Source organism: Ambystoma mexicanum, chromosome 1q, assembly GCF_040938575.1.
Source record: "Ambystoma mexicanum isolate Mex_15411 chromosome 1q, UKY_AmexF1_1, whole genome shotgun sequence".
NCBI classification, from domain to species: Eukaryota; Metazoa; Chordata; class Amphibia; order Caudata; family Ambystomatidae; genus Ambystoma; species Ambystoma mexicanum.
In genome coordinates this window covers 244,686,501-244,700,610 of record NC_090922.1, presented here as the reverse complement: position 1 = coordinate 244,700,610, position 14,110 = coordinate 244,686,501, and the positions used below count along the sequence as shown (strand labels likewise).

General features: G+C 50.9%; 1 protein-coding gene across 5 annotated transcripts in view; it reads left to right on the top strand.

The window, feature by feature from the left end:
- The window catches only part of PPP6R1 (protein phosphatase 6 regulatory subunit 1), a 1,952,116-nt gene that overhangs the window by 1,560,968 nt on the left and 377,038 nt on the right, over nucleotides 1-14,110 (top strand). For all 5 annotated transcript variants that reach the window (XM_069638194.1, XM_069638176.1, XM_069638186.1 and 2 more), the window contains one exon: nucleotides 10,658-10,829. In XM_069638194.1, the coding sequence (XP_069494295.1) occupies nucleotides 10,658-10,829 (172 nt within the window). The remainder of the gene's footprint in view (nucleotides 1-10,657; nucleotides 10,830-14,110) is intronic.

Here is a 14,110-nt window from a genome sequence, read left to right as displayed (position 1 = left end):
GGAGAGGTCAATTATTTGGTGGATTTGGGTAATCCTAAGGAGGCCCCCAGAGTCTTTCACACCACCGTCTAAAAGCCTATGTCTCAAGACCAGAAGTGGGAGCTTTGCTTCTAATTCAGTTCAAGAGGAGGAAGAGAGTGAACCTCTATCTGATCTCCTCAGAGGACAACCTTTAGATGAGAAAATAGGCGTTAATCTCTCTTCTAATCTGACACTGAACAGGAGGAGTGCAAGTTTCTGTTAAATCAGTTTGCCTCCCTGTTTTCACTATCACCAGGCTTGACCCCTTGGGGCCAGCATGATATCCTCACTGGTGACTGTTTACCTGTTAAAAGCAGAGGTTACAGGATGTCAGGTCATGTAAGAACCCACATAATGGAAGAGGTCAACAAGATGCTTGATCTCAGGAGAATAGAAACCTCTACCAGTCCATGGTCTAGTCCAGTTGTACTAGTGCCAAAGGCAGGATCCAAAGAGTTGAGATTCTGTGTAGACTATAGAGCTCTAAATGCAGTAACTAAGACTGATGCCCATCCTTTACCTAGGACAGATCAGCTGGTGGACAAACTTGGTTCAGCCAAGTACCTCAGTACATTTGACCTAATGTCAGGCTATTGGCAAATAGCTCTCACAGGCCATGCCAAGGAGAAAACTGCATTTTCAACCCCAGCAGGCTTCTACCAGTTTAAGGTAATGCCTTTTGGATTAAAGAATGCACCTGCAACATTCCAAAGGATGGTTAATCAAGTTCTGAATGGGATGGCAGACTTCTGCACGGCGTACTTGGATGACATTGCAGTGTTCAACCCTACTTGGAAAGAACATGTTAACCACTTAGGATATTTTTTGCAGGCTCTTGAGCAGGCCCATCTGACCATAAAGGCAAGTAAATGTCAAATTGGTCAGAGCAAAGTGGTCTGCCTTGGACATGAGGTAGGAGCCGGTGAAATAAGGCCATTTCCTAGCAAAGTACAAGCTGTACAAGAATGGGCCACCCCTACTACTCAAACCCAAGTGAGTGCCTTCTTAGGTCTCACTGGTTATTATAGGAACTTCATAGAGAACTATGGGTCCATAGCTTCTCCCTTGAATGTAGTCTCCTCTCCCAAATTTCCTAAAAAAGTCAGGTAGGATGAGGAGTGCAACAAGGCATTTGAAGGACTTAAGAAAGCCCTTTGTCAAGCTCCAGTCTTAAGAGCTCCCGACTACAGCCAAACCTTCAATGTGCAAACGGACGCTTCCAATTCAGGTATAGGTGCAGTTCTGAGTCAGCTGGATGAGAAAGGTAGGGAGCACCCCATCTGCTTCATCAGCAGAAAGCTGAAGGAACCAGAAACAAAGTGGGCAACCATTGAAAGGGAATGTTTTGCTATTGTGTGGTCACTGAAGATGTTTAGACCATACTTGTATGGATCTACTTTTGTGATTCAGACTGACCACCAACCCTTGAGATGGTTAATGCAGATGAAGAGGGAAAATCCTAAATTGTTAAGATGACCAATCCGCCTACAGGGGTTTGATTTACCATTGAACACAGGTAAGGGTGTAATCGCCAAAATGCTGATGGTCTCTCCAGAATGTTTGACGACTGGAGTAAGAAGATTCATAAAGGCGTGGATTAAAACCTCCAGTCCCTTAGTCTGGGGGGGACGAGTGTTAGGGAGAATTCTCATAAATGTGCTAATTCCCTTCACCTTAGAGACCCCCAGCAACATTGCTGGATTTTGAGGACTTGATTTTTTTACCTGGAAAGGGTGCATGAGCCTTTTTTCCCACTCTTACGTCCCGTCCCCTTTCCTCCATACTCTATGGGCGTCCCTTTTTTCAAGGGACGGAAGACGGAACCTTTTTCACCAAAAAAACCCCTTCTTCCCCTTTAAATTTAGAGGTGCACGCGAGCACGGCCCAGGGAGCATGCGCTGCCCTGACTCCACCCTCCAGCGCCACACCTCAGTCCCCTTTTCTGCGTCGACGGTAAAGGGCCGAATTCACCAGCGCTTCTGGGTTTGGCTTCGGCCATGTAATTCCATGCGCGGATACTTCTTTGTCTTTTTTGTCATTCAGGTAATCGGTCCTCAGGCGTCACGCTCCTCCCTGGCGCATGTCGACTTCTACAGGGTTCAGCAGGCTCTTCCCAACTTCAGACCCCCACACCCTCTGCCTATGTTGCCTTCGCCCAGACCATAGTTGGCAATCATGTTCGGTGTGTGACTCTCTGTCCTCGAAGGCGCTGGAGAACAGACTTGCCAAGTGGAGGGAGTTCTTCCAGAAGTCGTCTCCAGAGGATCTCAGGTACTTTGTGAAACGTCGTCCCAGGTCCAAGGTAGGGCCTATATTTTCCAGCGCACCCCGCAAGGGAGATTCCTTCCCAGGGACTCGCCCCCACGGGGGGGGAACGGTCAGGCCCTTCCACCTGCACCGAGGCTGCTTCAGTTACCGGCCTTCGGGTCGAGGGGTCCTCGGATCTTCCCGGACGCAGTGTCGAGGTACAGGAAGGTTCTTGTACCGGGTCTACACCCAAGGGGCTACGCCCTCTTACCGGCGCAACCGAGGGGCTACGTCCTCTTACTAGCGCAACTGAGGGGCTACGCGCTGACAATGGCAAGCCATCCGAGGGGCTGCACCCTGACACTGGCAAGCCATCCGAGGGGCTACGCGCTGACACTGGCAAGCCATCCGAGGGGCTGCACCCTGACACTGGCAAGCCATCCGAGGGGCTGCACCCTGACACTGAGCAGCCATCCGAGGGGCTGCACCCTGACACTGAGCAGCCATCCGAGGGGCTGCACCCTGACACTGAGCAGCCATCCGAGGGGCTACGCCCTGACACTGGCAAGCCGTCTGAGGGGCTACGCCCTGACACTGGCAAGCCGTCTGAGGGGCTACTCCCAGACACTGGCAAGCCATCTGAGGGGCTACGCCCAGACACTGGCAAGCCGTCTGAGGGGCTACGCCCAGACACTGGCAAGCCGTCTGAGGGGCTACGCCCAGACACTGGCAAGCCGTCTGAGGGGCTACGCCCAGACACTGGCAAGCCGTCTGAGGGGCTACGCCCAGACACTGGCAAGCCGTCCGAGGGGCTACGCCCTAATACCAGCAATACTTCCGATGGGGCACCTATACGCAGCTCTGCCGACCCCGGGTCGAGGGTGGCACACCTGCCGGTCTGAGGAGCAGGGCAGGTCTCGTGATCCACACGCTAGAGTCTTGGATGAGGCCAGAGCCAGCGGGCTGGGAAACACTTTGCAGGCACGTAGCAGGTAGCTCGACAAAATGGCTGCCGCACTACACAGGAACACCCTTCGGACGCCATTCCACGAATTTGGCGAAGAACGAGTGTCAAGGTGGGACTGGTCGCAACCAGGTACTTGGCCTACAGTCTACCCTTCATATGTGCAGGGCAACTTTCCCATGCATCCATACGGACTGGGTACGCAGCGGCTCCACTAGTCCCCCGCTACCCTGTCTGTACTCGCTGCCATCTCTTCAGCCAGTGAGGAGAGGCTTTTCGATAAATTCATCTTGGTACCCCAGCCTCCAGCACAATCTACTCCTCCTCCTCCACAAGATCCTCTGGATCCGCAGGACACAGACGAGGAAGAGGATCCGGACACGCCCTCCTCAGCCAGGGCCTTTCTCAAATGTCTTGCTGGCCTGGCGGAGTACCTAGGCCTCCCTCAACCTGAGGTCGAACAGCCGGCAGAGGGGGTTCTGGGCGAAATCCTCAAGACGCCCCTCTGCCAACATGGGGATTCCACTGCAAACTGATGTAGTCTCCCTGGCCAAGAAGGGTTGGCTGAAGCCTCTCTCGGTCCAGCCGGTTAACCGACACCTAAACGCAAGGCACTGACAGATGGAGGGGGGGGACACACTCTTGCTCTCGACCAATCCTCAGCCACACTCCTCGGTGATCGCTGTGGTATCACTTTACTCCAAGCCTCAGTCGTCCTCCGTCCCCTCTTTTGCGGCGTTGCTAGGCAAGGAGGAGAAGATCTTGGAGGCCAACGCAGATGCCATGCTGGCTGCCGCCAACCAATAGTTATGGTGGGAAATTGCGGACTTGCTCCTGGAACTCCTCTCCCAATGCCAATCACGCTTCAAGGCGGGGCTAGCGGAGGTGAAGCTTGTTGCGCATGACCTCATGGAATCCACAGTGGCTCATATCGATACCTCAGGCTGTGCCATCTTCATTGCCACAGACATGAGGAGCAACGAAGACCAACCCAGATGTCCAGGAGCACATTCTAGATCATCCGTTTGAGGGGGAGGAGGGCCCTCTTCCACTCCTTTACGGATGAAGAGTTGGACAAAAAGAGCAGCAGCTCACACACGGCAAAGTCTTTATCCATTTTTACTAAGACCACGCCCAAATCATACACCCAATCTCAGCAGCGCTCGGAAAGGGGTCGTACATATGGAGAGTTCCATGGCTTCCAGGAACGCAGATCCAGACAACCGGACCGCTCGCCGTCTCAAAGCTGGCGCAAAGAACAAAAAGGTGGGGGAGTAAGGGCTTTCTTCAGTCCCCCTCCTCAGCCTTCGAGGGAAAGAAGGCATGATACACCCCTTCAGGTCCACGTGTCTCTGGTGGGAGGCAGGCTTGCTCTCCATACACATTTCTGGCGCCAGAATTTGCGGACCCCTGGTTCCTATCCGTAGTATCCACGGGGTACCGCCTACCGATCCCAGCCTCTCCCTCCTCCCTTCCACTCCCACAGGTTGGGACAGCAACTCTTTTGGCGGATATCCGGTCGCTCGTAGCGAGCCAGGCAGTGGAGGAAGTTCCATCTTACCAGCAAGGTTTTGGCTTCTACTCCAGGATTTTTGCCATTCAGAAGAAGAACCAGGCGGGCCTGAGAGTTGTGCTGGACCTTTTCACCCTCAACCTCTCCTTACCCCTGCAAAAATTCAAGATGGTTACGCCAGCTTTTATAGCAGAGACATCGGACAAGGGAGACTGGATGTGCTCCCTAGACCTGAAGGACGCATACCTACACGTCCCGATTTGGCAGCCCCATCGTTCTTTCCTACGGTTCAGGATCATGGATTGCCATTTCCAATACAAGATCCTCCCTTTTGCTCTCAACTCAGGCCCCAGGCTCTTTACCAGACTCATGAATGCAGTGGTGGTCCTCCTCAGAGCGCAGGGCCTCCACATCTACCCATACCTAGACGAGTGGCTCGTCAGGGCTACATCTCCGGAAGCGGTTCACCACTCTTCCCATTCCCTTATGAACACACTGCATGATCTGGGCTTCTCGCTCAATCTCAAGAGGTCGCAGCTGCAGCCCACACAGAAACTAACATTCTTGGGCCTTATCTGGGACACGTGCTCCGAGAAGGTCTTCCCGTCGGAAGACAAGATCTCGGCCATCAAGAGGGCCAACATCCACTTTCTCAGCAGAGAAGTGACCTCGGCTTGGTGGTATAAACATCTCCTGAGTCTATTAGCGGCGGTTCTGCTAGCCGTCCCGCACACAAGACTAAGGATGAGAAGGATTCAGCTTCACTTTGCGGCCTCATGGAGTCAGGAGCAGGGCTCTCAATCCGAAATGATCAACGTTCCTCCATCTCTCCACCGGACCTAGCTTGGTGGTCCAGGGACTGCAACCTACGGATGGGCAAGGCCTTCTGGCTGCCTTCTCCACAGGCCACCATCACCACAGACTCCTTGCTCGAGGGCTGGGGAGCCAACTTGGACGATCTCTCGGTCCACGGCACCTGGACTCGACAGCAGCGGGAATACCACATCAACTGGTTGTAGCTAAACGCCATCTGGCTAGCGCTCAGAGCATTCCTACCACTCCTTAAGGGCAAGGTTGTCTTCATCCAGAAAGACGACTCGACCAGCATGTACTACGTCAACAAGCAGGGAAGCACCAGATCCCCTCCTCTGTGCAGACTGGCGATCAGCATGTGGAAATGGGCCTTGGAAAACGAGATTTACCTCTCGGCAGTCCACCTCCTGCAGGAATCCAACCTGGATGAGGACAGGCTCGGCAGGCTGGGAGCGGACAATTACGAGTGACAGCTAAACGACCTTGTTACTCAGGAGATCTTCAACAGGTCGGGTTCCCCCCCACCCCCCAATTGGATTTCTTTGCCACCTGGCACAACAAGAAGTGCCCCCAGTTCACATCCTGGCAGGGTCAGGGCCCCGGCTCTCTGGGCGATACATTTCACTTCCAGTGGACCGACATGAAGGCCTACGCCTTTCCGCCCACTCCCCTGATCCACGGGGTACTTTGCAAGTTCATGGAGTCGCACCGGCTCCGCATCATTCTGATTACTCCATGGTGGACGGCCAGACCATGGTTTTCGGAGCTCCTCGGCCTCTTAGAGGTGCCCCGATACACCTCCCAACGGGCCCAGCACATCTTCTGGTGCAGCAGGGGGGCAGGATCATCCACGCCGCGCCAGGGAGACTAGCCCTCACAGCGTGCTACCTGAGCAGGTAATGCTTCGGCACTTTAGCCTCTCACAGACCAATCTGGAGATCATACAGGGCGCCAGGAGCAAAGCCACCAGGGCCCAGTACAAGAGCAAATGGACCAGGTTCTGTCTCTGGGCAGACTCCAAGGGAGTTGACGCTTTGGCCTGCAATCTAGACGACGTGCTCTCTTTGTCAGCACACCTCGCTCATTCAGGCATGCAGCACGACTCTGCCGTACATACCTCACAGCCATTGGGGCTTACAGGAACTCAGAGGAAGTCATTTTTTCCTCCTTCAACCCTATCGTCAAACACCTGACCAGTCTTGCAAGGGTTTACGTGCCCGTCAAGAGACCGCACCCAGTGTGGGACCTGAATATTGTCTTGGGGGGCCAGGCGCACTAACCATTCGAGCCATTGGTGTCCGTGGACATTAGGCTGGTCACCATCAAGATGGCCTTACGAGTCGGTCTTACCTCGGCTCGCAGAGTTAGCGAGATCCAGGCGCTGGTCGCCTCTGAACCATATACCAGCTTTCACAGGGACAAGGTAGTCATGCGGACGCACCCTGCATTTCTGCCCAAGGTTCCTTCTGCGTTTCACTTGAACAAGGAAATATTCCTTGCAACATTCTTTCCAGATCCCTATGACGAAGCACAGAGAATGCTGCACTTCCTGGATGTCAGGCGTGCCCTGAAATTCTACTTGGACAGGACCAAGGGCTTCCACAAGTCGGATGCCCTGTTCGTCACTTTCGGCAGCTCGAGGCCAGGCTATCGAGTCTCGAAGGCTTTCATATCCCGCTGGATGGTCGCGGCCATCAAAGAAGCGTAGGAGGGCCAGCACAAGCCGCTCCCGGCCAACATGCATGCCCACGCAGTCAGGGCCAAGGCAACAGCCATTGCATTCCAGCGCCATGTCCCTTGGCAAGTCATAAGCAGGGCGGCCACTTGGGCCTCTCCCTCTGCTTTTTGCAAGCACTACTGTTTGGATGCCGGCTCTAGATCTGATGCGGCTTTCGGTCAGTCGGTTCTCAGGAACCTATTTGCTTAAGGTGGGTCTCCTCTCCACCCTGGGGCTACAATCAGTTGTAATCGCCCATACAGTATGGAGGAAAGGGGGCGGGACGTAAGAGTAATTATAAGTTACTCACCGTAGTGACTAACCTACTCTTAGTCCATAGTACCCTTTCCTCCAAACGTCCCTCCATCCTCCCCCCTAATAATACTGGTGTCATTAGGCAATGTTAAATCTATTGTCAACGTGTCATTGGGGACTGAAGTGTGGCGCCGGAGGGCGGAGTCAGGGCAGCGCATGCTCCTTCTGCCGCGCCCCCGCGCGCCTCTAAATTTAAAGGGGAAGAAGGTTTTTCTGGTGAAAAAGGTTCCCTCTCCCATCCCTTGGAAGGAACGCCCATACAGTATGGAGTCAAGGTGACTATGGACTAAAAGTATGTTAGTCACTACGCTGAGTAATTTATAATTTCATGTATTTTGATGTCTGTTTTACTCTTGTGTTCTTTATGTGCAGTGACACAGGGGTGTCTTTTAGACTACCAAAAGGTTTAAATACCTTCTCTGGGATAAACTACTGTTTCCCAGAGAATGTAAAGTTAAATTTACTTTACTAGTCTCTTTAAAATTTCTAGACCCAGTACAAACTATCTTCCTATAGAGTGCTGGAGGGGTTACCTAGTATCCCCTGTGTATAGAAACTCATGAAGCAGTCAAATGCTACCCATTCCTATCGAAATGGCTGGTGGCAGTGGTTTCACAACGAACTACCATGATTTAAGCCTTAAGCCCCTTTGTTTAAACAGGTCCGGTCTTCTTTTCTCAACATTTCTTTTTGGAAAGGTCCTTCTAGTGTTTGTCTCTGCGCACCTTCCAGGTTTGGTCCCTTTGTTTCTATGCCTTTGGCGGGCTTCAGGACTGAAGACCGCCTCTGGCGTCTGAGTGTCTGGGGTGGGCAGGAAGTGAGGGAGGTGCCCGAAACTCCCTGTGCTTAGTCTCCGAGGAGACCCAAATGCATTCTGGCGTGATTGGCTGGCTGACTTTCCAGCAAGGAGAGCCACCCTGCTGGGTGAGTGGCAGCTAGGCTGGAATGAAAGGGAGGAAACTGTTTAAAAGGCAAATCTCTTGGACTGGAAAGCAGAGTCGACCACTGGAACGAAAGAACCGAAGACGAGCTGAAAGAGGACGGCTGATGAAACTCCTGGACCGTTGGTTTGCCCGGTGAAGCCCTGCTGCAGGTCCGAATTGCCAAGTTCATCTCGACAGAGCAGCCCCTTCAAGGACGACTTCTTCCTTTGAGTTGGTGGGACCAATCAACTCATAAGCCACCTGGATACCTTTCTCATAGCTGGTTAGGATTAACCAGGGGGAAGGACACCAGCTTGTGTGCTTGAAGACAGCTACTCGAACCGAAGATCTTCCATTTTGCCAGCTTGTTTGACCAGTCCAAATGCAGTTCAGGAGTCTCCCGACGTCCTCCCTCTTGTCCCCACGACTGAGGCTCAGGAACAGCGACATCTGCAGGAACTGCCAGGAACCTATGTCTTCAGCTGCATCTTTTCTTCATATTAAGGTACTGTGCCAACCCGATTGAGAGAACTTGTCTCTCGCAGTGAAAGTTCTTGAAACTTTCTCAATTTACAGGTCTAATCGGCTTGTGACCCAACATATGATTCTTTTTCGTACAAACTACTTCTGAGAACTTTGGCAAAGACTTTACCGTTTACTAAGAGAACTGCTCTTTCCTATCCAAGACACCAGCCCATTGACTTTGGGCTAGGCCTATTGAACTGAATCGAGTCCTCTCGTGAACTGAAACTATTTACACTGCCTAAGAAAGTATTTGTGTTCTATTATATTAACTTGTGCCTTTTTACTTCCATTTAAAGTAACTGGAATGCCATTTTGCTCTTATTTCAGAGGAGCCTAATTTACTCAGAAATGTATTGGTTTGGAATTGAAGTGTATTTGTGTATGATATTAAGTTGCCTCCTTCTAGTGAATGTTTTCTAAATGAATGTATAATAAATTAATAAGTGTTTTACCAAGAAACCTTGAGTGTAAGTGTGTACTTGAACCACTGTGATTGTAAGACCTCTGAGTAACATCCATTTACTGCTCACATTCCCTCTTGAGATAAGCCTGGCTGCGCAGCTCGCTACCAAAAACTGTGTAGTACAGACTTATACCAAAGGTTGGTTTTGCTCACACCTGTAGTCCTAATTGTATGTGGTGGTTCCAAAGGGTACTGCATGTAATTCTGCCTAACAGACACTTGACCCACACTCTCACAATAACATTACAAATGCACTCACTTAATTAACCATTCACACATTGTTAAATACATAAAACATATTTTTTATTTTTTCAACCATCTGAAGCTATTTACTTGTGGGGTATTTTGATGGTTGGGTTAACAACATAGGAAGTTATTTTAGACACCTCTATAGATGATGCTTGCATTTTTCACCTTGACGAGATAATGTTCTCAAAAGAGAGTTGCCAATGAAATCTCTCAAATAAAGCTAGAAAACTGCTTCCAAATGAAAATGTCTTTTTTAGAGAAGGTTGTGCTGAAGAGCTTGAACAATGTTCCCACTAAATTCTGGATCGCCGAACAATAACTGCCACTGTGGTGCATTGGGGGATGCTGGTGTAGCATGACCCCATTAAAGTAACATGGTTCTTTCTAGATCTTTAAAATTGCTGCTTATGATTTCTCTCTTCTCTCTCCTCACCCCCATGAACATGTGGCTTTTGAATGGTTTAAAAAACTGTAGTAATAACCTTTTTAGAAGATTAATGGGTTCCTTTCAGGGACAAAGAAAATGGTATATGTGAATATCATCTAAAAGAGTTTTCTGTGTTCAAAGTTCCAGTGCGTGAATTACGATATTCAGTGTTTGAGTTTAATGTAGTTACCCTTATTGGACGCCTACTACAAGAAGTAACTTTTCCTAATCCTTAATTGATTTTGACTGGTGACATGAGGAAAGATCAAAATAGTGTGCACATTTGTACAGTCAAATCTTCAAATTGAAGACATCGGTTTTCCTTTTGAGTAGGTTTCCTCTAGGTTATTCAAACTGATTATGAAATGATTAAGAGGAAGCCATGTTTCCAGTCATATAAAAAAGCGAATATCTTAGGTCTTAGAAGATGATCAACTGAGATTACATAAATTGATCCTTGATGACCTTTCTTCCTTGCAGCTCATAGCTGGACTGCCAACTTTGATTCATTGCCTACGGAAACTTCTACCACGTTATCAATGACTGCTGCAGGTCTAGGTTCATCTAGTTGGGATGGAACGGCTTCCGGGGGTCCGTGCTCCCCTGCTGGTGAAGGATGGGCTATGCATGTAGACCCTGCTCCACAAATCAGGTGAGTGCTGCTCATTGGGTGACCGAACAAATGTGCTGAAAGAGATTAACACGTAATAGCAAAATATTGAATGGGTGTCTTTAAAATGCATGAAGCAAAGTTCATTGATGCTCATTCATGGTTTCCTTAAAGTGAGAAATGAACACAATTTGAAACCCTAATTTTAGCAATGAACCACCATTTATTTCTCAGTCTGCACAGTGCCTTTCCTTATAGTTCCCTGAAGTATTCCAGCAGACCCATGATAGTTAGTTTTTCATATCATAACATTACTGCAGACCTCCTTCTCATTAAAATGTCTGTACTGAAATACCAGTTTTTAATGGATATTCTTCTCCCACATAATCCTCATCTTTTGAAATGCTTTCCTGACGTAATCCGCTATGGAAAGTTTTCTACAGCCACCATAGTGAGCCTAGCATGGTCTAGTGCTGGAATTGATTTCATCCACACCTGTACTTGGGGGGGGCGTGGCTAACCGCCATGTGAAGAGGACGCGTCTTGGTTGAGCTCCATGCGATGTGTCCACAATAAACTGGCATTTATGTGCCACAGAAGCCCTAGACGCCCGTGAGCTGCTACATTAGTTGCTGACACCATCAGGACACTCGGTACTGAGTTTTGTTATCGAGAGTGCCCTGCAGTGATCAAGACACCTCACGGAGCGACACCACATAGCCACGCTCAAAATGGCGGCCCCATGAACTAACTCGCGTAACATTGCAAGTGCCGAAACTGTGCCGCGGCTTGAGCCCATTACTCGCGAAGTGGACCGGAGACCCCCGAGCGGAGACAGAAACTGAGGGGAACGCGCGCACTGCTCTGATCTGGGAGCAAGAGTGGGGCACCCAGATACCCCGACCGGCTGAGATTCCCGGCGAGGGAGGCTTCACCTGGGGAGCTCGGAGAGGAGGAGGAGTGAAGGGGACGCTGCGCCCTGTCTGCCGCAAGCTGGGCCCGCAGAGGAACGAGCGCGCCCCGAGACGACGGGGCCACTGCTGGGGAACTGCCCCGAGAAGGGGGACGGATGAGGCGCCGGAGAGACGAGGCAGGCGAGAATCATAAGAGGTGAGTGGCGGGAGGGAGTGCCTGGTGTACTAACCGCACACCGGGGGCCCGCTTCCTGGACGCCACCTGTAAACCCCTCCCCCCAACGCAGCTCGCACACATCGGGACCGGTGACGTAGGACCACCGCGTGGCACAAAGGAGGGGCACGAACGAACGCTGGCAACTGGACGGCCTGCCCGGGACGCCGGTAAGCGGCGCACCCATTTGAACTGGCCCCCTGGTTTTGGGGCATCGGAGCAGGCCCCAGCGGAAGATAAGTCACTCTGCATGAGTCTGACCCCTGAACCAGCATAAGCAAAGGCAGACAACAATAAAAGCGCACAGGAGGACTGCAGGGCCTATACAACAAGTCCTTGCCACCAGCCCTGGAACGAGCACGCTCAAAAGACACACTACATAGTGCTGCTATAGTGGGGGCAACAGTAGCGTGCACAAGAGCCCGCATCACCCTGCAATAACGCTACCCTCACTGCCAATGCAAGCCTACACCAGGGACAACTGAAGCCTCTGCAGCCTTACTGTGATGTCCTCAAAGGGGACGAGAGCCAAACAGCGCCAAACCACCATGCACAACTATACTGCCGGAGGGGCCACAGAACCTGAAACCACAAACAAGACAGCCGTGGCGGCACTGCCTGATCCCTCTGAAGTTACAGCCGAACCAAGCAACTCTCAGATCTTAGAAGCCATGAAGATGTTTCAAACAACAATGGAGAATAAAATTGACGCAGTGGCCATAGATCTGGGTCTACTGCGACAGGACGCTCGCTCCTTAGCCTGCAGGACTGAAACACGGAAAGTCCAGGTCCGAGAAAACACTGAGGCTAAAACACAGCTCCTAAAAGATGTGGAAGTGCTGCAGCAAAGAGTGAAGAACCTGGAGTGCAGGGCTGAGGAGGCTGAAGGGCAGGCACGCTGGAATAACATCAGACTTTTGGGCCTGCCGGAGGGCATCGAAGGATCAGACCCCACAAACTATGTGGAGAGCCTCTTGCTACAGGAGGTAGGAGCTGAGAAACTTTTGCAAGGCTTCACAATTGAAAGAGCCCATCGATCTCTCACCAAACGGCCACCCCCTGGAACTTCGCCTAGACCGGTGATAGCAAAGGTGCTTAACTACAGGGGCCGAGAGGCTGTCTTGGCCTTCTGTAGATCGGGAGGCCAAATCCAGAGAGACTCTGCGAAAATAGCTATTTACCCTGACTACACCTTCCAGGTCCAAATGGAAAGGGCACAATTCATCTACTCCAAAGCCAGACTGAAAAAAGCCGGACTGCGTTATATGCTCTTATACCCGGCTAGACTAAAGGTGATACATAACAACAAGGCCCTCCTGTTTGACACCCTGGCAGAGGTCCGAGAATGGATGGACGGGGAACAGATCCCAGACGCTGAAGAGAAAGGGCGAAAGCCACAGTGAGTCACATTACAAGAGGCCGCACGAAGGACCTATAACCCACAAACGCTCACGAACATAAACGACCGCAGTTAAGAGCAGCTGGAATAATTCCCTATAGAGCGACACCTAAGACGAACAACCCTGTACCCCCTGAAGTTATTGGGGTATATATACCCGCCCATAGGGCGCCAGGAGACCAATGTGCGGTCAAGCGGAGCGGAAACGGGATAGTCATAACGGGGGAAACCTCGCTGGCCTTTTTTTTAGTTTGGGATGTTTAAAGTTATTGGGGGGAGGGAAAGTGGGAGTTGGCACTAAAGTTGGGGACTTGAACGGGGAAACACCAAGACCATACAGAGCTTTCATAATTAGCATGTTGAAGGAACAACTGCAGGAGACGCCACGCTCAAATGCCCAATCATCCAGCACCCATGGCTGACAAAATTAAAATCATGACATGGAACGTCAGAGCGATGAATAGCTTTGTTAAGCAACGCCACATCCACACATATTTAAAAAGGACCAAGGTTGTGATCGCCATGCTCCAAGAGACCCACCTAAACACTCAAAAACTTGACACAATAGCCAAGACCTGGCGGGTAACTTTAATAGGATCCTCTTACTTCTCCTATGCTAGAGGGGTCCTGATCTGGATCAACCCGACCATCCCCCTCAAATTAATAGGCACTAAAACGGACAACGCGGGCAGGATGGCGTTAGCTCAGGGCACCGTAGAGGGAAAAGAGGTATGTCTAATCAGCACCTATGCCCCTAATCATGACGCAACAGTCTTCTTTCGCTCACTATACTCAT